Consider the following 25,645-nt stretch of genomic DNA (forward strand, 5'->3'; position numbering starts at 1 on the left):
ATGAAATCTGCCCAATATAATCTAATCCAGATTTCAAACTGTTCCATCACCATTTATTCCAAGTGTTTATAGTGTTCAAGTTTCATGAAGTGCATACATATATGGGCTTTAAACCCTTTTTTTTGGAATTAGCCCATTTTGAACACTTCCTAATATGCCCTTGGCGTTTTCAGAACCCCGCCACCCAAATTTCCTTCACGGAAAACCCATCCAATTTCAATTCAAATTTGGGGATAAATAAGGAGCCGCTACTATCTGCAATTGATAGCAAATTGAACGATGCAGACGGGATACGAGCACGGGAAAGGTATGCCCGAGTCTCTCCGATTTTCATTCCTGTAGACGGCCTGTACATTTCAGTAGCTTTAACTATCTCCATTTGTTCAGTGCTTCATGGTGTTACCCCAAAAAACCTTGATTAGTACTGATATTCACTTCTGATTTGTTACCAAATGCGCACCGTTTGGTGCGCCATCGGCCACCGACAATGTTCTATTTATTTTCGCATCAATTGCTGAATCTGTGGCGCCATTGAAGTAGATCTGCTTTCTAAACAGTTGCAATTTTTGGTTGACATTGCCGAGTTCCAGCTCTGTTTAATATATGATTGTTTGAAGTGAGTATTTAATCGACGAGCTTCTACTTCAGGTCTGTCTCCGTTACCCGGAGGTCCGAATGTAGGTATCCCCAACTCTGGAAAACGTCCATGGGGTGGTAGCTCTAGCAGCAGGGCCGATTGAGATGGTATGTACAACCCTCTGTTTCAGTTAACACCGTCCATGTTGTTACGATGCTTTTAGATGACTTTACGACTGGGATGGTGGGGTTTTCTGTTCCAGTTGTTACTGCGACGCTGAGGAACAAGTTTCGCAAGGGGAATAGATCGAGACGAATGTGGACTCCGCGGGAGGAAGAAATACTAGCCGCGACATTGCAGAGCTCACTGCAACAGGCTGGAAATCGGACAACGGTTTCAGGGCGGGGTACCAAAGTAAGATAGAGGACAGCCTCCGTGCCGAGTTCCCCAACACGGACTTGAAAGGAAACCCGCACATCAACTCCAAAATCGGGGCATGGAAGAAGAGTTATGGCCTTCTCCGATCCATACTGAGTCGAACTGGGGTAGGGTGGAACCATCACGGTGATCACAAGTTTGATTGTAGTGATGAACAATGGGAACAGATTGTGCAGGTATTATGCTATCCCCAATTGTCACTATCTATTTTAAATGCTACTTAGCAATTGGTCAACAGTGCAGGCAGACAAAGAGGCCAAATTTATGCGGAACAAATCGTGGCCATTGTGGGAGACGTGGAAGACTATATTTGGCAAGGATCGTGCTTCAGGGGTGGCTGCTGAAGAGATAAGTGCAGCTGCGAGAAGTCTCCGTGCCCAAGTTTCTGGAGGCAGCCCAGGTTAACGAAAAAGACTACCACCCATCCTTTAAAGATTTCATCCCTGAACCGTATACACCGGTGTCCAACAACAATGAGTTGCACGATGACAGCTCCGACAATAGTGGGAAACAGGCGTCGACTACCGAAACGGGCGTTCCTCCGAAGAGGAAAAAGCCATCCCCTGATGCAGAGCTTATGGAGTTCCTAGGCAACCTCCATGAGAGAACTGATGCGCGGCTTGAGATGATTTCTAAACGCATTGGATATGAGTTCGACATGGGTCAAGCACGACAGGAAGTGTTTGATAAGCTCGGCACCGTTGAAGGCCTTACACTGCCCCAACGCTATCGTCTGTGCAATATTTTGGGTGACAAACCTCAACGGCTTGAAGTTTTCATTGGCATGCCGGCCAATGCTCGTCTTGGATATCTCTTATGACTTATCGAGGACGAACAGAAGGAAGGCTGACTAAAGCACATCAGCGTATGATTTAGTCATCACTACTATCTTTTGCCAATGCATTTAACCTTATTTCCATGCTAGTGCACATATAACTTATCTTTTGACAACTAAATCACATGGTTTATGTAAACGTCGTGAACTGATTCACTACGCATTTTGCTTATGAAAAATAATTACAGTTTCAGATATGGAGGCTTAGTCAGTATTTCGTGCAATATTTCAAAATCACTTCATATATTTTGCAGTTTCGTACAATGGGTACATGGCTAACCTCTTTGTTGTATAGCTAATCGAATGAAGATGTTTACTTTAATCATACACGAAAAAAAAACGAGTTCTTACATGCTTGTGGGGATACTTTCTTCAATATGGTATCGTCTGGATTATGTTTATGCAAATGTACCCACCGCATTTTCCATCATGTGATCAATTATTTGTTGATTTGTTCGAACCCAATCTTCCAGTTTCATTAATTGGCAACTTCACTACGTGGAACTACTACAAGTGAAATGGATATAAAGAAGCTTCACAGAGGCAGACTATTACTAGTGATTTGGACATACAGAATGCCCTTGGAGTTTGCATGCCTATGAAAGTGCAATGGATCTACTTCATGCACGACATTATACAAACCCCTACAACCACTACAATGACATCAGTTTATACCCTATTTGCCCAGCAACACCACCAAGTTGGCATTACCTACAAAATACATTTTCCAAAATAGCTTATAAGCACCAAACATAATAGGAATTAGTAACAAAAAAACAGCCCTGCAAGAGTGACTATTCTGGGCGTTTACATATATGGTGCCACCACTTCATGGGCGTTTACATATATGGGGCCACCACTTCATCGGGGAGTTTGAGCCGCACGAACTTGAACGAGGGGACTTCGCGGTTGATGGCCCGGCCCCTTCAGTAGATGGTTTGGGAGGTTGATGCAGAATCTGCCCCTTCTCTTCCCGAGGTCGCATCAGCCCGTCCGATGTTAAGTCGATGAAGTCGATTCCGGCGTCGGTACTGGACCCTCGATCATTGGGCATTGGGTCATCATCGAACAACTTCCGGCGCACCTTTGGGCCTGGGAACACGGCTGGAGAGTTAACCTCGTCTTCTCCGTCGCCCAGAGCGTTCATAACACTTGCATCCTCATGTATCTCTTCGGTGTTGTCGGAGATGACGACCACTTCCTTTTGTCCCTCGACCTTCACATCGTCGAACCCAAACAAACATGCGAGGCGTGCCCAAATGGGTTCTTCCTGATAGAAGTAAGCACCCGCAAATGAGTTCATCTGCATGTTATAATACAAGTTAAAGCTTTGGCCAATGAGTGGTAAGTTTCGCCATTTTAATGCATTACCTTCAACATATAATCCCACGATTCTTTTGGTGCCACGACCGCTTTCGTTTGCTGGTTCCAGTACGCACCTCGGAGGCGGATGACTGCTTTGAACGTGTAATACCGTGTCCGCAACAGGTCTACCCTCTCCTTCAGCTCCAGCTCAGAGAACTTGACACATGCTTTGTTCTTGATCCAATCTGACGCCGTAAGTAGGATCCAAGACGGGAATTCGGTGGGCAACATATTGTTTTCCCCCTTCAGGATGATGAGGCAGTCCACCAACGCATCGTCGCATGCCGGAGACCACTTGGCGTTATACAAGAACTCTGATTGTGAAGGTATTGCCATCTTTGCGTTAACGGTGAGATTGTATGTTGCTCTAATATGGTATCGTCTGCCACGACTGATAAGTCTTTAAGTTGGAGGAGTTTGAGTCAATTTGATTGACACTTATCTACCAATTCCATAAATGCAAATTTCCTCCACCCTCCATTTAAAGTACCATCGAGCCACACAATCTTTGACTCATTGGGTACATGGCAGTAATAGTGCATTCAATTTATAGCTAATTCAATTCAACAACATAAATGATTTATCATTTTACATTATTTCATAGACTGTCCTATCTTTTTATGGAATATTTATAAATTGCCCATTTTTCTATATATGGTGGTGTATCAACTATCAACCAAATGAGGGACACAATTTCATTTCTTCATATAATTCGACTATTCCCTTCAAGTAAACTACTACACATAAAAATTTTGGAAGTGAAAAGCTCATGTAACTGTGTACGAATAAATTATTAGCATAAATTCTACATGGTTTAAGCCTACTGTGGTTGAGACAAATTAACAAACACGTGGAATGCATAGACCAATTTCACCGCCTCAAAAATGTTTCCCATTCCAAAGCATGTCAATTAGCCACATTGTTGAATTGAAAACAACAACACAAGATTCATTCATAAAATTCAATTTATCTAATTCCACCAAATTTGTATCTAATTTATCTCGCTCCATATACAGGACAAAATTCAATAAATAAACCAGCAACATCCTCTCCGTCGTATACGCCGAGATGAACGGTCACATGCCACACTTTAGTTGCTCACCCACCATTTCAGAGATCATTAATTTTCTCCACCTTCATCACCACTTCTCTTTAATGCATTGGGTTGTCTTTTTCATATCTTGAATCCTATATAGGAAATACTCAATATGGTAGTCGTTTACACAACATTCAACACTTAGTCGAAGGATAGAACTAAATTTGTATCACATACAACTGCAAATGGGAGGTGAAGGATCTAACTCCATCCCGAACGTCGACCCGGACTACCAAAGACTCCCTTCATTCATGAAGGTGTTCCACCAGGAGCGATGCAAAGATGACATGGTAAGTGGGTATTGATTTTGATATATTACACATGAAATTGTTATGTTGTTCTCAATTCAACTTATATCTTGCAGTGACTTCCTCCCGAATTCGTCGGGATTCACGGGAATGACCTACCGTTCGACTGTAGGCTCGTTTGGACGAATGGAATACGATATAGGGTGCGAATTCTAAAGCTTGCCAATGGGTTCTTCTTCACCTCCGGATGGCGAGAGTTTGTTCTTGCTACTGGCGTCGTACACGGCGATCATCTCACCTTCACTTTGGTGGATGTTGGAGATTTCAACGTCAAGCGGTTTGATAGCGCCACGCATTGTCAACCGCAGGGCGACGTTGACGGTAAACTCAAAAGAATCATCCACTTTCTTCATGCGGTACTAATACGTTAGCTTATATTTATTTGTAATTGTTGAAGACGACGATGTGGAAGTTAGCTACTCCCCGGACATCGAGACGTCCGACGATTACGTGCCATCAGAGACTGAATCTGAAACAACTATGGATGACGACTACGTGGACGACAGCAGGGCACTAAACATCGACGGCTTCCCAACATTCGTCATTTCGCTGACCACGATGCACATCAGTCGCAGCATTGAGATCCCATATGGCTTTTGGCAACGCAATATCCCGATGGGGGCAATTAAAGCGGGCGTGCATCTGGTGACCGATGGGGGGATTTGGCGATGTACACTCAAACACAAATCGAGGAAGATATGGGTGAAGCATGGGTGGGCTCGATTCAAAACCGAGAACAATCTAGTGGAAGGGGCGAGCTGCCATTTCCAGCTCGTTGATGCCCTTGAAGTCCAATTTTACGTGAGGAAGATATGGGTGAAGTCCGTAAGATCGTTCGAAGCAATTACATTAGCTATATGCAGTAGTCGTAAGCTTTTTATTATCGTAATGTATGTGAATATTGCGTTGTGTACGCTCCATTGATCATGACAAATTTTCAATCTACTTGCTTTAATGCTTGATCATTGGGTTTAATGTAAGGTATTTGTGGTGAATGCTTCGTAATTGCTTTATGGCTCTGATGCACATTTCATTAAAATTCCTTCTATATAACACCACAATATCGTATATAGAGTTAGCTCCAATATTAATGCACATTTTTTCAAAATTCCGTAGGTGATTTCGCATAATAATTTTGTGCATATGAAATACTATGAAAACTAACCATCCGTTTCCCTAATTTCAGTCGCAATACATCAACATAAACATTTATCCATAAGTAATCCATTTAGTTTTTTATGTAACTAATCTGGCGTACGACTAATATAGACATCAGCTTCAGTGTGTACTTAATTTACATATAACAGAACATACATTTGTCATAGCTATTTTAGTTTAGGAAACTTATCATACGAGGATGCTAGAGCATTATGGCGTACAACGACATTTTACACAGTTTTCCCTATCAAAATTCTGACCATTACCAACAAGAGTCAGGTGAACAAAATCATGACATTGATCTTCCACTCCAATGAATTAAGGGTGTTGTAATAAGGATCACTTATCACGGAGTGGGACGTTGCTTCAGATATAGTCTATGTTCCACGTACATCTCGAGGGCGGTTAACTAGCTCAGCCTAGATATTGCAGCTGCGAAGCGAATTGTCACCGACCACCTAATCAAACCACTTAAAAGACCCAGGATGCTTCCCTTCGACTGGGCACTTCAGGTAGTACCGGCCTGCATTCATCGCTGCCGGCCCGACACGCTTAAGTTCCATTTTCCCACTCCCGCAAACGCATTCTGGCGTTTCTTCTTTACGAGGCATATTGCTGAAAAACAAAACAGAAGACAACATATATCTACATCATCAAGACTGATTAGTAAAGGAGGAATCAGTAACAATCATTTAACATAAGCAATAGCAAATGCAGTTCCATCGTATTACAAGAAGTTCAATTAAAACTAAATGGCTTTAACTCAATTCAAGTCACTTATTTCCAAATGTATGACTCATTCATCTGTTATTCCACATGTTGAGTGCTAGACTATCTCTGAACTGAGTCCAATCGGAAGACGGCTCAACACAGTCAACATACTCCCCACTAACGTTATCTTCCTCTGTGTTGGTTGTGTTCATGATTGTGTCTACCTCAAGTTCCACCGGATTCACCTCCATTTCACGTCGAATGAAATTATGGAGTAAGAAACATGCCATGATTAGACGGATTTGAGTTTTTATAGGATAAAATGAAGCGCTCATTAGAATGCCCCACCACATTTTCAAAACTCCAAATGCGCGTTCTATGACATTTCGAGCTTTGGTATGCCGCATGTTGAAGATTTCCTTCGGGGTTTGGGGAGCATCGGTGCCAGGACCCCACTCATTGAGATGATAGCGTACTGCCTTGAATGGTGTGAGGAACCCATTGCAATTTGCATAAGCATTATCGCAAAGGTAATAACAACCTATAAAACAGAAGGTGGAACTCGATTAATGTTACAGATGGGAAGAGCGCGGCTGAATGGGTAACAATGGGCGTAATTAAAATGCTACCTTGAGGTACTTTTAGCCCACCGGCATGTGAAACTGCATCCCTGAGGACGCGAGAGTCTCCTGCAGAGCCTTCCCAGCCAGGGAGCAAGTAAACAAACTGCATTTGACGATCACACACAGCTAGCACATTAGTTGCTATCTGCCCTTTCCTCGTCCTATACCGCGGTTTGTCATCATTCGGAACTAAGACACTAATATGGGTGCCGTCCAGCGCGCCGAGACAACCCTTGAGTTAAACAAATAAAAGGATAAACTTTATTAGTTGCTAAGCAAAAAAACATATATCCAAAGTGCATATTACAGCAAAATATACCCTTGTGCCGTATTACCCTAAACCACTGCCAACGATGGTCGGTGCAATCATCCGGAACGGGTGTCAGTTTCGCAAGGAGCACAGGATAAAGGCTAAGTACAGCAGCAAGTACCTTATGCACATAATACGAAACAGTTCCACCTGAACGCCAAAAAGTAGTCCCCACAACTCGATTCTTCTGATGGTGTGCCAATACAGACACAAATATTGCCGTTTGCTCCTCAACACCAAGGTATTTACCTACTGTCAGCCCCCCCTCTCAGAAAGTAAACGACACAACCTACCAAACGTGCAACGGTCCATGCGTAGATTGGATACGCAGGCAGAATTTGTGACGTGTAGTAGCCGGTCTAAGTACTTTAACTGTGCAGAGATCTTGTTGAGCACGCTGTGTCGCCGTGCGTGCTCAACAATCTGACGCCTCTCCCGTCTACACCGGGCCTGGAGGAAACGATGTAACAATGTTGTGGTTTCTTCACGATAAAGGAGCATAATGTCCTCGAGCAACAAACATAGATGCGCTGATTTGGTGGAGTAAAGACTCATTTTCTGAATTTGTATATTGGCCTTAACTAGAGAACAATGTATGAACAAATTGAAGGATTATCAACACTGAAACCAAGTACAAGGACACCCAAGATTAAATTCAACGCCGTCGATGGGAGAAGTTGTAGTAACCGACTGAAATTTCAGAGCTAAACAAAGAAGGGCTGGGTATTACCCCAAACGACGCCATAAGGAGCGCGATTTGTGGCATCAATAATAAATAGCGAGCAAAATCAAATCACGAAAATTTGGATTAATTAACCCTTACCTAGGCTTACAGAGGAGCAGATCAGGAGCACGATGACGACGTATAGCCTCTGATTTTGTAACTTTCAGGATTCTTGATCATGCGATGTGTCCCAGACAAAAAAAAAACCAAAAATTACTGTGGGTTTTTCAATCTGCTTGCCCATATCCATATGTGTAAATTGCAAGGGATAGCCGATGAGGACATACCTGGGGTGATTGGGGAAAGTCACCGCCGAAACTCTTCCGTGCACAACCAATTCAGCTCTGAGCACCGTTTGGAATCGATTTATGCAGAGCTAGGGTTGGGTCGACATTAGTTGAAGGGGGGAAAATGAGAGAGCTAGCAAGGGTGATTTTAAAATTTCATAGGCAAAATGGTAATCTCCCATCCATTACTGGATCCAAATTTCTATGCAGAAATCAAAAAGCACCTCCATCGTCAGAATTGGATTTGGCATATTTCCCATATGAACAATGCGGGCCCGAAAGTTATCTGCGGGCGTCAGTAGCCTAAACCTTGTACCTTGAACAGCCAATAAGTCCAAGAAATAAGCTCATTTCTGCTCATATCATGTTACTTGAACAGGCCCTAAGGATGCTCTGCCATAGGCTATACTTGAAAGAAAGATGGGGAAAAGAAACAACCAAGCTGTTACTTAGTGGCTCATACATTGGGAGGGGTACTCACCCGCGGATGCTTCGTGGGAATATGCGGATGAAATCAAAGCACGTTTTCCTTGGTTCCTTGAGGACAAGGAACCTTAAGGGGGAGTGTTGTTGCATGCACAATAACCGCGTCATGCAATGAAGGAATAAGGGTCCGTATGCGGATAATAATAGGTCCACGTGGACATCCGAGCTGGCATGAGAAAGGGGAGTACGTGAGTTCGCTGAGCGGGGGCACATGGGAATATAGGCGGACGCGGTGCACATTGCGTGAATTATAAAAGGAAGGACCACACTCTCATTTGTTATGTTAGTTGTGTGATTGTTGATTGGGGCTAGGATCCGTGATCCGTAGCAGTTCTCAGTTTTCATTCTCATTGTTATCGTGGTGTTACTTGCTTGTAGCAGTTCTCAGTTTTCATTCTCATTGTTATCGTGGTGTTACTTGCTTGTTATTGCTATTCGTAATTCCTCTTTTGCAATATACATTCGATTGCTCAGATCTATCTATCTTAGCTCGATTGCTCTGTTGCGTGTGTTTGCGCGTGGTTGTGTTGTTTGCTGTTGTTGTGTGGTTTGTGGTGATCATTGCGATATCGTTGGCTTCGAGCTCGGATCGCAACATCATTACCGCAAGAGATTTTTGTAGTTACTAAGCATCGACAGTTTTTGCTTATTACTGATAACAAGGCAAGAAATTGAGCATCTAATCTAAAGATACTTTTTTGCGGATTAGAAAATTTAATAAGGGCAGAGAAATACCGTAGAGAAGAAGAAGCTTGGAGGAGGAGAAATCTTGCGAAGAAGAAAAAAGAGGCGCGGAGGATCTGATCTTAATTACTATTAGAGTTGGGAATTTGAATGCTAGATTAATTGTGCAAAGACGAAGCTACTGCAGCTGCGGCGGCGATTCCGCTCCACCGGATTTCAGAGAGGTTTTGTGTGTGTGTGTTTTAGTGAGTGAATTGCGAGAAGGTATGAAGGTTTTGGGTTTTCAAGTTTGATTGAAAACTGGCCCAATCACTTTGATGGCTAGTTAAAGACTAAGTTAATTAATTATTTTTAATTCAAATTTTATACTCCATTCTAATAAAAAAAATATTATTATTTTTATTGTATATTTAAAAAAATATGTTTTACTTTAATGCTTTAATTTATTCTAAATTAGATTTAAATCGTGTAAAACGAAATTTTATAGTGTAAATCAGGTCGTGTAATATCATGTCGTATCAACCTATATTATATCGTGTTGTTAACAGATTCGTGTCGAACTATCGGGTGCAAATAGTGTTTGGATTTGAGTTTTGTCAAATTCGGATTATGCCTTTATTGGATTGAGTCATTATCAAGTTGATAGACATGAGACATAATCACGGTTGCTATATTAGTGTATATACAAAAGCCAAGTGAAGCGATAATAAATTAAAATGGCAAGTTAAAAGGTAAGATGTGAAAATTGTAAGTGGCGAAATGACTCTAATGAATACAAGGAGAACTAGATGTTTTAAGTCAATATACATAAAGATGAAGTTTGAAGGTAACCTTTCTGGAATGGCGTATTTATAAAACCCGACCAGTGTAATTTGCATGCTATTGCACATGAACGTGAGTTTACCTAGTGCACACAGATAGTATCGGCTATATGGTGAGGTTCATGAACTACATTCATATCTTCAACCAATATAACAGTAAACGATTTTACAGCATAAAGTCCTGGGCAGAATATGAAGTATGAAACCTCAACATCAATGAGGTAATACAGATTAAGGTTAAGAGTAGGACTACTATAAGTGCAACAGATCAACCTCCCATCCCAGAAACCGAGTGAGATTGCTGCTTGTAAGAATTCGAATTGTCGTCGTCTCCTGATTCTAGAAGATTAACCTACAAGTAGTGTAACAAAGTCAGATAATATATTACGGATTACACATTAGAGCGATTATAGTTGCCAGAAAAGGAGAAAGATGAACGAGCAGGAAGGATGCAGACGGGTACCTCCACAATTTCTGAATTTGAGCTTGGTCGTATATAAGCAGCCAAGACGCTCATGCTAAAATTGCCACTATTTATGCCAGTGACAGTGTCATCACATCATGCAGATGACTCGCTGTCACACCAGAAAACAACGATTACAAAATAAATTCAGTATGTCGTCCAATATTCCTTTTTTTGTCGAAAAAGACAAAAATAAAATAAATCAGCTTCACATATTCCGGTAGAAGCAATACCAAAATTCAGATGAAGCCGTCCATCAACAGCCAGTAATTGTCTAACCTGAAACACATATCCCACCCTTTATTCATAATTAGCACAAAAATTTGCAAGATTACCTTTTCCACTTTCAAAATAGCTGAGTTTTTAATAAAATCACTTCCACTATAGAATGAGTATTTCATTTTTCTTATTTTTAGATTCTCAACTCACACCAATTCAATTCACATAGATATTTTTCAGGGTGATCATGTCTCAGCTGCATAAACCATATGATCATTATTATCGTTTCCATTTATTTGTTCCACCAAACAGTATATCTGAGTTCATCAACACAAAATCCAATAGCAATCAAGAATCATCCATCAGATCTGTCTCTGTGATATGTTATTCAAATATTAAACATTACCTCATTGCCAACTGCTGAAACGAGAAGATAATGATCATCAGGGGAAAAACAGACCATCATATTTCCTCGGGAGCTTGAAGCAGTGTGTGTAACAAGGCTGATTTGGCATCTGTCTTATATCCCACATCTTAACATTCTGATCAAAAGATGATGTGGCAAAAAGAGATGGAGAATGATTCGAAAACTTGACAACATTAATATGCTCCTGATGCATATCAGCAAAATCTTGCAAACGTTTTCTACTACTAATATGCATATAAAGCAACATTTTTTGAGTATCCACTTGCAAGAAATAGTTCATCCGTTGAGTTCACATGAACAGATGTCAACTGGTCAAACTCATCAAAGATGACATTACCACGACTCTGAGACATTCCTCCGCTTGTGGTTGGCATATATTGTATTTCATATAATCTAAGTGAACCGTTGTCAGAACCAGCAATGAGCTGAAATGAAACAATTTGCTAGGGTTAACAAAATGAAGTATTTTTGTCCAAACATGAATTTGATTTGCACCAAAGAGAAAATTTTCACCTCAAGGAAATGAGGAGAAATGTAACATAAATGAAGACTTATATGAGCATACCATGGCTCACAGATAACGAGATGTTTCAAATTCATCATCAGATATCATGTGATCTATGATTGACTGCAGAAGCGCTTTGTATGGTTTTTGTTTAAAAAATAATAAGTTCAGAACAAAGATTGTGCCAAGTTAGAAGCTCTGTTGGGGAACAATTTACCGATTATGGAAGTGAGCTCATGAGGTTACACTCAATGCCTGACTTTAAATCTTTACTGTATTCAAATACTTACATTTTAAGCTAGAAGTTATGAGATGTTTAAAAGGACAACTTATCCAGAAGACTTTTTGGGTTTCACTGTAAAATGCTAAAGAGTTGAACAATAACATATACCTTAGATGGATACCTTTTGAGCCAGCATAATCCCAGGACACTATTCATAGCTCCAAGTGATGGAACGTAGCTGACTATCTTCTCACTCTCATGGTTTATTACAACAACTTCACCATCTAATGTTCCAAAAATCATAAGTCTTGAGTCTGTTGGATGATACTCAAACTGTCTTGGTCGAAAACTTTGTCTCTCATCTCTTGAAAATCCACCCATAATAGAAAGAGGATGTAAGGTAGGCCATGATCCCATTTTGGGAACAGAAAGCGATCTAGAATAGAAATATTGAGATTTTGTTGATGATGAAGAGCAATTCTTCCTCGAGGCAGGAATAGAAGATGGGTTTGCTCTGATCTCACGTTTCTACAACATGCTAAACGCATTGTCTTTACTGTCTGTTGTACGGGAGGTATTCAAAGTGATGTGTGAAGATGTCATTGGCTCTTCCCCTTTCATCACTCCCAATTGGCAAATTATCAAGAACTTTAAAGTTTGGTAATGAAGCTATCATGTATTCTCTGTAATGTTTCTCATAGCATATTGGAGATGGATTACAAGAGATGTACTTTTTGGAGGCAACAGAAGTCCTGATACTCGAGTTGAATGAGCCCCCAGAAATGAGTCCTCATCGTGCGTGTCCAAAGAGATCTGCTACAGTATATGAGGAATCGTTACTATTTTTTTTCATATATCCCCTCCCTCCTTATGAAACGAACCATTGTTAAATGAGGCTCAACATTGGCTAAATTAGAACCACATTCTCAAGAATATCTTGACTATTATTGTGTACCCAAAGAAACCTTTCAAATTACCTTTCTTGGACTCAAATAGAAGCAGAAGAATATGATACTAAAGGTCGGAGACAGAGATCCCTAATCCCCAAGAAAAGATTTAAGATACTTAAAAATACAAGTGTACGACATGTGATCCCTTCCTCCCAAACAACTGATCAAGCAAGAAAGTACAAATAGAACTAAAGAACAAAAATCCTATTTCTTCACAATGGTTACACAAAAACATAAACCTTCAATACCTCATTCTCTAAATCAGCCAGCTCACTCCAAGAAAAAGGAATGTCAGGATAGAGTTCTGTTGAGACAAAGTCCAGATGGTGACCCGAAAAATCTACTTCGCTGTCATCTGAAGAATCAGCATTTGTGCTTCTGGTATCCATGTCATAATCATCCAAATCTTCATCATCAGCATTTAGCTGTAAATTTGGAAGAACATCATCACTGGGAGAAGGTAGTTCTATGTAAAGACCAAGGTCAGTACGACCTGAAACGATGCCTTCATTCACAGATGATGCAGAAGGGCATCCTGCATCATTACTATGCGAACAATTTTGAAACCGGAGTTCATCCAAAGAGGGGAGCTTAGATAAAGCTGCACTAGTTGTCCACAGGTTCGTGATTCTTGTTTCACATAATGAAAGTAATCTTAAGTAAGGCATAGAGGAAAAACAATCCTCCCGGAAACCAGAAAGTGAAGTACTGAAATCGAGGTTTAGTGTATGCGTGTGCACAAACTTCCCAACTATACTGAGCTTCCGAAAATGAGAGGACTTCAGATTCAGGACCTGGCATGCTATGCCCCGTTGAGAAAGATCTCTGCCTAATAGATACACGCTGAGTTCAAGAATCGAGCAACAAATATCCATCTCAAATAGATAGCAATGTTATATATCTTCTTTATGTATAATATAATGATGTCATAGCTTAATAAAGTTCTGGAAGCATAGACTCTAATGGTTGCAAGCTCTATAACATTGCACAGCAGTTCTCATGCTAAGACTGCAAAAGAACAACTGCAGCAATTGAATGATACTCCGCAGCCAAAGTCAAGTGAAGCGAAAGAAAATTTAAATCACTTGCAGCAAAAAATCCCTCCCAAATGAAATGTCACGGATATCAACCGTTCCAAGTTTTTCGTTGACAGCATGTAGCAATGGTGAGACATATTCCACACTCAACCCACATGCAGATCTATTTATCAAGTCAACAGCATCGATCTCAGAAGCATCAATTTCCTTAACAAATAAAGAAGTGGGTAGAAATCAACATCTTTCAAGTCGTCCATTAAAACCATAAATGTGGACATCTCATGGCGAGCCTTCTTGATTTTAGACTGTGCAAGAGAGATAACAGAAATACCTGATCGTCCATTTTTTATGGTACCATAAGAAATATAGATTGCCAAAGGGCAGTGCAGAAAATATCACTAAGGGCTTAAGTTACCAGCAAACAATGTTCAAGTCCATTGACAAAAAGATTTAGTCCTCTAATGAGATTAAGCCAGAAAGATAAAAAAGAAAAGTATACTCCCTCCGTTCCCTAATAGTTGAGGCGAAACTCTTCGGCACGGAGTACTTTATAGAAATGACTCAACTATAAGGGAACTTTCTGAAATGGGAAAATGACTCAATTATGAGGGAACGGAGGGAGTAGTATTAGTCCGGAAAGTATCCAAGTGAAGTTAGTACTCTTTATAAGAGATAATTGAAGAAAACGGATTTAATAGATAAGATTTGCATAAGATGGTTGAAAAAGCATATTCCAAGGAACAGACTATTGATATTAGTATTTTCTTAGAACATCTCCGATGCATAAGTTTCTCTCAACTCCACCCATTTCCACCAAGTATCACTCTACATAGAGTATTCTTTAAATTGTTCCTCTTACAACTAATTATTAATATATGGAGTATACTAATTGATCGTCTATGTTTTTTGTTATCGTTTCTCACATCACCAGTTGAACACTATGTTTCATTTGAACAAGCAAAATGGTAAATTGAAAAAGAGGAATTTATCATACAATCAAGAAAATACTAATTCAACACATAAGAGGTTGGAATTACCGACCTGTGACCTTACAAGATTAAATAACTTCAGCTACATGCATGCTACGATGTGAAAACTATTTCTTAAACAAATATGAACATGATATAGTGGTATGACTTCATAGCATAAATTACATCTCAAGCTAAGTTTAACCCCACGAAAGGCAAAACAATACTGAACAGTGAACACCAACTTCCCTAGCATAGGAAACCTATCTATTTGAGAGCCTATATACAAAAAATCAGCCATTAACTAGTTACACACAAAAAGAAAATCATATCAGTGCCCTCTATTCTAAGTATACCGCAACTTTGTTGGTCATGCGGCGTTTACAGGAAAATAGAAAATATAATACTCCCTCTGTCCCCTAAGTGGCTGTTCGGTTCATTAGACTAAATAATCATGAGATGTAATCTAGGATAGAGAAAGATGGGCTTTGTCTAAGATTATATTAGTGTTGCATTTTATATTGTTGTTTGGTTGGTTGGATTATGTTTAACATGTAGATAAGACTATAATAAGAATAAATTAATACATTATCTCATTTTTAGTAGAAACATAAAATAACTGATTTTTTTATTAATCATAATTTAAACTTATTTAATTAAATAAAATCAAATACTCCCTCCGTCCATCATTAGGAGTACCATTTTTTGGCAGTACGAGTTTTAAGAAATGTTAAGAAAAGTGGGTGGAAAAATGTTAGTGGAATATGTGTCCCACTGTATATATTAATTTTAAATAAAATGTGAGTAAAATGAGTTAGTGGAAGGTGGGACCCTATTACCATTTATGGTAAAAGTGAACCGTGACTCCTATTCGCGAACGGACTAAAATGGAAAAACGGGAGTTCTATTCGCGGATGGAGGGAGTATTAATGTTTGATTTTCTGTGATCTAAGCTGTGGAGGAGAGAAGGAGAGGTGTTGGTAGAGAGAGAAAGGGAAGGAAAATAGAAGAGGGGAGGGCGGTGGTGGTGGTTGAAGGAGGCAGACAAAATAATCAGAGGGTAGAGGGTGAGATGAATTGTCTAGGATTAAAGCTAGTCAGTCCACTGTGGATGTGGGCCTTGTCGGGCCTAGACTATATGTTGCGGGCCTTGATGACATAGAATGGACAACCGAACAGCACACTACACTCAATCTTTGATTGAATCATGCCATCCGAATAGGGGCTAAAAATAGGGACTTTGGAGTCTACCTCTTAAGAGAGAAAAACTTGCCTACAATGTAAGTGGACTTATTTTTGTGGGACACACCAAAATAGAAAAAGGAGAAGACTATTGTTTATCAATCTTCTGCCTTAAAGATTCTATGGCAATAATTTTGCCTTTGGTGGTCCACACACGTATCATAAAAATCGGTCCTTATAACAAGAAAAAACGAGTGCTTGTTTAATGCTATTAATGATTCATTGCTGTCCTTGGCTTTACTCTCCTGAACATTTTTGTTTCGTTTTCCTATAGCTGAAACAGAGGTTAACGAATCCAATAGTTGAATAGATTGTTGACTACACATTTATAAGAGGTTTGAGAATTCTTCATCTTTGCCACAAGCCCACAAGTCTATTCTGAAGAGTGAGTGTTTTGTTTAGCCACAATTTAAAATCACAAATACTACTAGTACCATTTATCCATACAAAGGAAATAAAAATAATGAAATTCTTAACCTAAACAAATCAAAGATCTAGTTCAAACAAATCCGTGCAAAAAAATTTTTTATCCAAAGTTGTAAATGACACAAATTTTAATATATAATTGGTTAAGTACGAAAGAAAAGGAATAGAAAAAAAATAAGAAATAGAGAGAGGGAAAATGTAGTGAAAATAATGTTAATGGATTATATGGTGCATATTAAAAGTGATGCGGATATTTAATTGATTAAAAACTTTCCATATTTATACTTCATTTAATTTTGGGAGAAGGTTCAAATTAATAAACTAGTCTAATTTTGAAGGACGATATAAGTATTATAAATAATGTTTGATACTTCACACAGTTAAAAAAAATTAGTTGAGAAAAGTTAAGCAAACAATCCATTACATAAAAAAATATAGAGAGTTAGAAGATTAAGTCACGGTTTCAAATCCCGTCATCCGTTGGGAGACTTTCTTCCTTAATCCACAAATCCGATTGAGCAGGATTAGTCGGATGACGCCAAAGGTGAGTTCACGCCTATAGTTAAAAAAAAGGACATTGACACTTAATATCATGTAACTTTTAAAAAGTTAGGTTTTTCCCACGAACTTTGAAATTAGCAAATAATATCACGAACTTTACCTCGAGTTTATTATTTCTCACCAATAAAAAAATTCTAACTATATTAATAGATTGAATAGCAATTTTGGAGAGTGTGCTTCAAGAAAAACTATCTTTAAAGATTGAAAAACTTGAAGCTCTCGAAGTTGTTGTCGTGAAATTACGAAAAAAAAACCGTATCATGATATTATTTGCCGAAATTTTTTCGTTGGTGGGAAATAACAAACTCAGGGTAAAATTCGTGATATTATTTGTCAATTTTAAAGTTCGTGGGAAAACTTAACTTTTTAAAAGTTTTATGAGCCAATATTCCTAAAAAAAAGATTAAATGTCACTGTAAAAAAAGTTTAAAATTGAAATTACCCATTAGATAAAGAATAATAATAAAAAAAACATGAATTAACCCCGCTACATTAATAAATTAATATCTTAGAATTACTGGACTCGACGTAGACTTAGGTGGAAATTAGGAGCTAAGACAGAGAAGAGAATTAAGAAATTCATCCATAAACAGAAAAATTATTTCTCTCTGCATCTGAAATCCTGGTGTTCAAATCTGTTTGATTTTCAATGTGCGTTTGATTGAATGGAATGGCATATGCTTCTTACCTATATAACTGTTGGACGTCTACATTCTAGTCTCATTTCTTCCACTAGTTTGTCGAGCTCCCGCACAACCAATTTTCTGAATTTCGATCTACCTCATGTCTTATTCCAATTCCACCGAAATCAACATAGTCGACGGCGGCGACGAAGATAGAGGAAATGATTTCGGATTCGGCCAATGGATTTTCGACCGGAATTCGATCAGCTCGAGGATGAGCCAATCTTCGCCCAGAGATTCGTCGGGATCGCCCTCACACCTATCTCATCATTCCGCATCGCCATCGTCTTCCGCGAACGGCTATTTCGATTTTAAGAAAACGAAGGTATCCAAGAGAAAGGCGTGGTACATGAATAAGACGACGATTGGATTGGGGTTGTTGGTGGGTCTCTTCTTCCTAATGAACTTTTGGATGCTTAGACGGATCCAAGAACCTGGTCGGGTACGTGGGAACATCAAGCTTAAGCCTTTGAAATCGAACGCTACCACTGTGTTTATCCGGGTAGGACTTGATCTTTCCTCATGTTTGTTTCTTCATTTGTCATTTCCTCTGTGTGTGTTTGAACTAGGCACCTTCAATTCCATAGAGTTGGATGTTCACAGGGGTTTGGAACATTTCCTGTTTTAGTTGTACATTATGAAATGATTGATAAAGAGTTTGATGGATACTCGAGACTAATGCATTGCTATGATTAGTTAGAAGTTGGACTTATACTGGAAAGGATTAAATAGTAGTATAACGTTAGGAATTTTGTGGAAATAGAAATGTATTGCGTGCTAGTGACTTTCAGCGGTTCCGTGTTTTGGTTCCTTTAACTGTATGTTCAGAAGTACGACAGAGGGAGTTACAAAGGGCAAGCGGAAGAGTTAAAAATCTTATTGTTAATGTGGTTCTTTTGGACAAAATACATATCGTGTTAAAGTTTTTTATGATGTAGCTGAATATTAACCTAAGAAAATGACATTGATATAATGTTACTAGCATTTCTTAAAGTTAGATGTCTGTAGTCGTTTAGGACACTTATTATGTTAGCTGTTCTTTATAAATATATGCTATGATTAGTGAATAGTGAAGAGTTTAATGGATACTGGAGATTTATCTGTTACTTAAATGAAAACAGTAGTCAGGTCTGCAAAGGATGCATATATCATTGGGAATTCTGTGGAAAAAGAAGTGTTGTGGTTGCTCAGCTGGCTATATCAAGAGGTTACATAGTTACATGTATTGGTTCTTTAACGCTATGTACAAAAGTATGACAGGGAAGTGAAAAGGGCAAGTGGAAGAGTTCGATTTCTAACTTTGCAGTGGTTTCTTTTGGATTAAGGGATTTAATCAATTGATTTGTACTAGTCTAACAAAAAATGAACTTGATGTATGTTTACTACCAATAGTTTTGGTTTCAGTCAATACCTAAATATGGTGAAAAGTTTCTCACTAAAAAATGGGTATGGTTCATGTAAAGGATGCATAAATCAGTCAATACCTGGCCTTAAAATAACAGCTTTACTCCTCTGCTATCTGGGTTGATTCGATATTGCCCAGATTGAATTCCTTGTTATCGTTTTGAATATTTTAGCGCGGATGTTAATGCTTGTGCTCTCCCATGCAATGATATTAGATGCATTTTAATCTGCCAAAATCGGTATGTTCATGAGAGTGGCTGACAATTATTAGGTGGAAAAAGAGTACATACTATCTCTTACTATCTTCTAAGTCCCATAACTAACAGCTATATGTGTATGCTTCTTTATCTTAATGCAGGAAGAACTGCAAAAACTTGGCAGAGGGAAAAAACCTCAGAAAACCATATACGCAAGGCTTTTGGCTAAGGCTGCTCATGCACTAGCTGAGGTTTGGTCACTTTCTCAAGTAAAATAATTGTTATTTGTTACCATCTAGGGAACTATTGATTTTCTGTTTGCATTCCGTCCATTTTTTTTCTTTCTTCCACTGATGCTTCCACATCAGGGAGAGACCAAGGAGCCTAAGGACTTGTGGTTGGAACCTTACACTCGCGCTTCTTCATGGATCCCTTGTTCTCATACACGCAATTGGGAACCTAGTGGTCTGACATCTCTCTCTATATATATATGTGCTACGTGTGTCTGAGAAAGCTCGGTGTGTTTTATAATTAGTGTTTGCATATTTGTGCCTCTATGCATGCTCAGATGATGTGCCTAAGTATAGGCTGACAAATGACGATATGCTTCCAAGACTAATGTCGTCATGTTTATTTCAGAGGGTACAAGTGGTTTTATAATGGTCACAGCTAATGGTGGAATAAATCAGCAGCGAGTAGCTGTATGTCTATTTTATATATCGTGATAGGAAACTTCAGTTTTTAGAATATTCTGAATTTGATTTTATTTTGGCAATGACTAAATTATGTTTGTGTTTCTAACAGGTATGCAATGTCGTTGCTATTGCTAGAATGCTTAATGCAACACTTGTTCTTCCCAGATTTATGTTTAGCAGTGTTTGGAGAGATGCTAGGTGAAATACATTTTAATTTTGATGATTTCTAGCTTTCCTAATGCATGTAATGTGTGTTTCCTGTAACATGTCTTATTCTTTCATCTCATCATGTAGAGAAGTCCATTCCAATAATAGCTTACAACTTTACAAGTATTACATATCCAGCTAGGTTTTGCATTGTTTATTTTTTTTAAGTGCACATATTGCCAGTGGATATAAAATGAATGCATGAAATTTCTAGCAACATACATATTAAGATTATCAAAAAATAAGATTATCTGTCATCGATGGGGTCTTGGGAAAGTTGGGTGAACTTTGATGATTTCTTAACCTCTGTCATGTTGTTATTATTTTCAAAAAATAAGATTATCTGTCATCGATGGGGTCTTGGGAAAGTTGGGTGAACTTTGATGATTTCTTAACCTCTGTCATGTTGTTATTATTTTCAACCTAGTTTGTATCTTAACAATCTAACATTCATTTCTATGATTGCCGAAATCTTTTTCCTTCTTAAGAAATCTAACATGTTCTGATTGAAAACTATGGTCAAACTCTGTTATTTCGTAGCCAGTTCGGCGATATTTACCAGGAGGATTATTTCATCGACTACTTGAAGCCTGATATTCGGGTTGTCAAGGAACTTCCATTGGAGTTACAGTCATTAGATCTGGAGGCAATGGGTAGCATGGTGAGATTGATAACTATCTACTACGGATACACAACTCCACTGCATTTTCTATAAGACCTGCTAATCGAGGGTGTTTCCTGGACTTTCCTATCAGGTTACTGACTCAGATATTATGAAAGAGGCTAAGCCAAGTTTTTACATGAAGTACATTTTGCCCATTTTGCTTCTCAACAGAGTAGTTCATTTTGTCGGATTTGGGAACAGATTGGCATCTGATCCAGTCCCTCATAAATTACAGGTAATTTCAGGCTTTGGTTTGTTAAACAGTTCAGTTATGATTATCTTTGCTTCAAGTTCTTCAAAGACCTCACTCTTGAATGTTCATATAAAAATTTCCCCACTTTGCTTCCTAATTAAAGAACTTCATCTAGAGCCTTCGATGCAGATGCAACTTTCATGCACTAAGATTTGTCCCTAAAATACAAGAAGCTGGTGCTTTGCTTATTCAGAGGATGCGTCAAAATGATACAGGTTTGGGGCATTTGGACCATTATCTTGTAGGTCCATTTGCACAGACATTGGTGAAGGGGCAAAAAACTGCTGCTGCTAAAAAATCAAGATACCTAGCCTTACATCTGAGGTTTGAAATTGACATGGTAGCTCATTCTTTATGTGAATTTGGTGGAGGTGAAGAGGAAAAACGTGAATTGGAGGCTTACCGAGGAATACATTTCCCTGCATTGGTGGAACTGGAAAAAAAGGGAAAGTATGTTTCTGCAGTATTCTTGTAGTTTCAAAGCCTCATTATTTAAGTTTGTGCTGGCCAGGGTTGGAATTTTTTAGTGCAATGATGGGTTTGTCTTTAGGCAATCGTGGTTTTTATGGGATAAAGGGGAAAATTGTTATTTGATTCTGCGGAGTTCTTCGACACAGTATCATTATTTGATGATGAGAATAAAGCTTTTATATGAAAAGTTACATTTTCCCTAATTGCTCTCTGAGTTTGCTATCATACAATATTTGGTTTGTTCTTCTATATCCCGTGGCAGATAGAACTGCATCCTTCTCCCTGCCTCAAATATGGATCTTTCCTAACTTTTCTAGGATCTGATTTTATGGTCATATGACATGATTCTGTTTTCTGATTCATGGATAGTTGCAGTATCGGATGATTTGATTATCATCACAAATCACAATTTTTCTTATTATTGAATCTTGTGCAGGTTTCCCTCCCCAACAGAATTAAAATCTGAAGGATTATGTCCATTGATGCCAGAGGAGACAGTGCTTATGCTTGCTGGTCTTGGTTTCAATAGGCGAACCCATATATACCTAGCTGGTGCACATATTTATGGGGGGAACTCAAGACTAGCAGCCTTGACTACCTTGTTTCCTAATTTAGTGACCAAAGAAAACTTGCTTTCTTCAACTGAAATTGATCCATTTAAGGATTTCTCTTCTCAGGTAATCGTGCTCTATTTACAAAGCGAATCAACATATATTTTGCATGTACTATATGTTTTGCTTTAGTTTTTTACGTAAAGGTTTGTGCTGTTTCAAGTGCAGCAGTAAATATTCCAGTTATTCAGGATAGATTGAACAGTGTACATTACGAGATGTATTTTTTTGCAGTTGGCGGCACTTGACTTCATAGCATGCACTGCTGCTGATGTATTTGCCATGACAGACTCAGGAAGTCAATTTTCTTCTTTAGTAGCTGGCTACCGAATCTATTATGGCGGAGGCAAAATGCCAACAATACGGCCAAACAAACGGCGGCTTGCTGACATCTTTGTAAAAAACAACACCATAGAATGGAAGGTTTTTGAGACAAGAGTGAGGAAGGCAGTAAGACAAAACACAAGAGTATTTTCACGGCCTGTTGGAAGGAGCGTATATAGATATCCACGATGCAAGGATTGTATGTGCTATAATGATTAAGCTTGCTGCGAATACCAGCATCATCCATCCATTGTACTTTTGTATGTTAACCATCTTGACCTTTAAGTTCACTCTCCGATCAAAATCATTGTTCACGTAGTTCCTTGGTTGCATTAATGTACTTTTCACCACACTTAAAAGTTCCATTTTTAGTTTCTTAGACCTGACTTGCTAGACATCAGCGATGAGAACTCCTATAGTTGTAAATGTATATGCTCGAGATGATTTTTGACCAATTGAATACACTTTACCTCAGTAGATCAATGATGATTTTTGTTATACTGTTGTAAGGAACAGGCTATTAGCTGGACATGTTAGAAGTAATTTTCTGTTATAAGAAACACTTGTAACTGTTGATGTTGCAAGTTTGATGTAAAGCAGAGGCTTTGTCACTATAATTCCATACTTTGCTTCAGTTGTGATTTTTGCCATTGTTTACCTTGTATGAAGATGGAGAAGCTCATTTCTGTCATAGACTAAAATGTGCTAGACTGACAAGGGCATCCTTATAATGTGATTCAGAACAATTTCGCCAAAGGTGAAGTCGTTGAGGCTGAGGGCATGTGTTACAGCAAGTCTGAATTCCAAGATTTGTGTTGCCTTAGGAGCTAAAGTTGAACGAGAATGGATTCACACTTACTGTCACTCCCTTGGATGGCAGCACCGTTTACAGGTATATCTCTGGTTTGCTCACTACCTTCTTCACTATTTTGGGTATTACCTGTGTTCCAGAAAGTGCAGTTATTGTCAAAGAAGGTTGGCACATGTTCCTCCAGTGGCAATTCTGGTTCTCTCTTGATCAGTATTTGCACAAAAAAGTAACCCCGCCTCAAGATCATCAGTCAGAGACAAAAATGTCGAAGCACATAGATTCTGGTGTGGTCATTACCAGTAGAAAATGCGAGTCCAGGGTCCAAGGCTGAGTAGGATCAACAAGGCCAGCCCCCAAACCAAACAGAGCGGTTGGCAGCAAAACCTTCAGCCATAATGGGATCACTCACCGTGGTTGTCATGCTTGGTAGCCGTGGTGCTATGTGAGGGGTAGCCATGCTCGTTGTAGATATTAGCGCAAAATTGTGACCTTAAACCAATACAAAAGGGGTTCAAAACTGCTGACAAAACCGACAAAAAGAAAATATATGGTACAACCATACACAGAAATTGATGACCAACACAGGCTTTTGCTCATTTGAAAATTTCATGATAGAAGAAACATAAAAAAATACTTCCAACAAAAGAAAATCTCATTCGAGGTAGCAATTAGAAATAGTTATAGCTCATTCGAATAGAGTTCAACTCTTGTATTTTGTACACGCATGTATAGACTATTAGTCTATAAATGAGTATCGAGAGAGGGCTACGCTACACCAAATATTACACCCGTAAATTGAGTTGAAGGAATCAATCAAATTGGGGTCTTGGATGATAAAAGGTATGATAAGTACTTGCTTGTTCTATTATTTATTATTTTCTATAATTTTAATTAATAAACAATAATAAACAACAAATTATGCAATAAATATATTACTTTCTTATAAATTATGAAAAATAAGATTTTACAAATGCAAGTAGCATCAAACATACATGTTTTTCTGTATATACCCTAAGAGCATCTCCAAGGGGGAAAGATAAGTTGAAAATGTATATTTCTCATTTACCTTCTCAAAAAGGTAATTATACATTCTTAGAGCATCTCCAAGGGGAGATGTAAAGTTAGATAACCACCATATTTACCTTTTTTGCATGAAAAATCATTCTTCAAGGGAGAGATATTTGAGAAGGTATTATACATTTTCCCATTTTGAAGAGGTATCTTTACATCTCCATCAATGGAGAGGTAAAATCTTATAACTACCATATTTGCCTTCTTTTCATGAAAAATCATTCTCCAAGGGAGAAGGTATTTGAGAAGGTATTACACTTTATATTTTTTAATGCATTTTGTAGTATTATTTTATTATTAAAAAATCATTTACCTTTCTATATACCTTTTTGCTTTGGAATGTGTTACTTTTTGAAAGGTTATATTTCACTTTTTGAGAAGGTAAATAGATGATATACCTCTTCCATTTACCTTTCCTTGTTGGAGATGCTCTTAAAAAGTGATGGACTCCAAAAGAAGAAGATAAATTAAGAAGGCAAACAAAAATAACTAACTTTTTATCTTTTCTTCCAAGAAGAGGTAAATATACATTCTCAAAAAATCATTTGGATAAGCAAGCCTCATTTTTTTTTCTTCTTTTTAATTGAGCATTATAAGGCGCATTAAGTCCAAGTGATCAGTAACTCCTTCACGTAATTAAGGTGTGTCGTCCATATTAATATGCCTTCTTCCCTCTTATAACCAAAATAAATAGGTGTAATAAATAAAGCTTTCGTTTTTATCTACTCCCTCCGTCCCATGAAATATCACATTTCCATTTATGGAAAATTCTACCAAACTCATTACCCATATACATCAATTTATTTATAA

At 38.5% G+C, this 25,645-nt stretch overlaps 2 protein-coding genes and 1 pseudogene across 3 annotated transcripts; 1 reads left to right on the forward strand and 2 right to left on the reverse strand.

The window, feature by feature from the left end:
• Positions 1–6,115: 6,115 nt before the first annotated feature.
• LOC121740991 lies at positions 6,116–9,939 on the reverse strand. Of its 2 annotated transcripts, none has more exons than XR_006037730.1 (3): positions 8,433–9,939; positions 8,245–8,316; positions 6,116–6,392 (listed from the first exon to the last, which is right to left on the reverse strand). XR_006037730.1 is itself a non-coding variant. In XM_042133669.1 (3 exons), the coding sequence occupies exons 2-3, from the start codon at positions 7,218–7,220 to the stop codon at positions 6,578–6,580; spliced, it is 555 nt and encodes a 184-aa protein (XP_041989603.1). In that variant the 5' UTR covers positions 7,221–7,343; positions 9,654–9,939; the 3' UTR covers positions 6,507–6,577. The 2 variants fall into 2 exon arrangements, 1 of the variants encoding a protein (XP_041989603.1); XM_042133669.1 differs by lacking the exons at positions 6,116–6,392; positions 8,245–8,316 and adding exons at positions 6,507–7,029; positions 7,118–7,343 and having other exon boundaries at positions 9,654–9,939.
• Positions 9,940–10,655: 716 nt separating this feature from the next.
• On the reverse strand, positions 10,656–14,504 carry LOC121810701 (annotated as a pseudogene).
• A 3,479-nt stretch (positions 14,505–17,983) lies between these two features.
• On the forward strand, positions 17,984–23,436 carry LOC121741566 (O-fucosyltransferase 15-like). The gene is made up of 10 exons (XM_042134400.1): positions 17,984–18,629; positions 19,890–19,979; positions 20,097–20,193; positions 20,368–20,429; positions 20,533–20,621; positions 21,171–21,291; positions 21,386–21,529; positions 21,663–21,997; positions 22,455–22,695; positions 22,864–23,436. The coding sequence occupies exons 1-10, from the start codon at positions 18,228–18,230 to the stop codon at positions 23,170–23,172; spliced, it is 1,890 nt and encodes a 629-aa protein (XP_041990334.1). The 5' UTR covers positions 17,984–18,227; the 3' UTR covers positions 23,173–23,436.
• The last annotated feature ends 2,209 nt before the right edge of the window (positions 23,437–25,645 follow it).

Source organism: Salvia splendens, chromosome 7 (assembly GCF_004379255.2).
Source record: "Salvia splendens isolate huo1 chromosome 7, SspV2, whole genome shotgun sequence".
Taxonomy (NCBI): domain Eukaryota; kingdom Viridiplantae; phylum Streptophyta; class Magnoliopsida; order Lamiales; family Lamiaceae; genus Salvia; species Salvia splendens.

Excerpts from the sequence above, each read along its gene's own strand:
- LOC121740991 (XM_042133669.1), bottom strand. The coding sequence starts at position 7,220 with ATGCAGTTTGTTTACTTGCTCCCTGGCTGGGAAGGCTCTGCAGGAGAC. Across the intron at positions 7,030-7,117 it reads TGGGCTAAAAGTACCTCAAG|GTTGTTATTACCTTTGCGAT; the intron begins GTAGCATTTTAA and ends TCTGTTTTATAG.
- LOC121741566 (XM_042134400.1), top strand. The coding sequence starts at position 18,228 with ATGTCTTATTCCAATTCCACCGAAATCAACATAGTCGACGGCGGCGAC. Across the intron at positions 19,980-20,096 it reads CTGCTCATGCACTAGCTGAG|GGAGAGACCAAGGAGCCTAA; the intron begins GTTTGGTCACTT and ends CTTCCACATCAG. Across the intron at positions 20,622-21,170 it reads AGTGTTTGGAGAGATGCTAG|CCAGTTCGGCGATATTTACC; the intron begins GTGAAATACATT and ends GTTATTTCGTAG.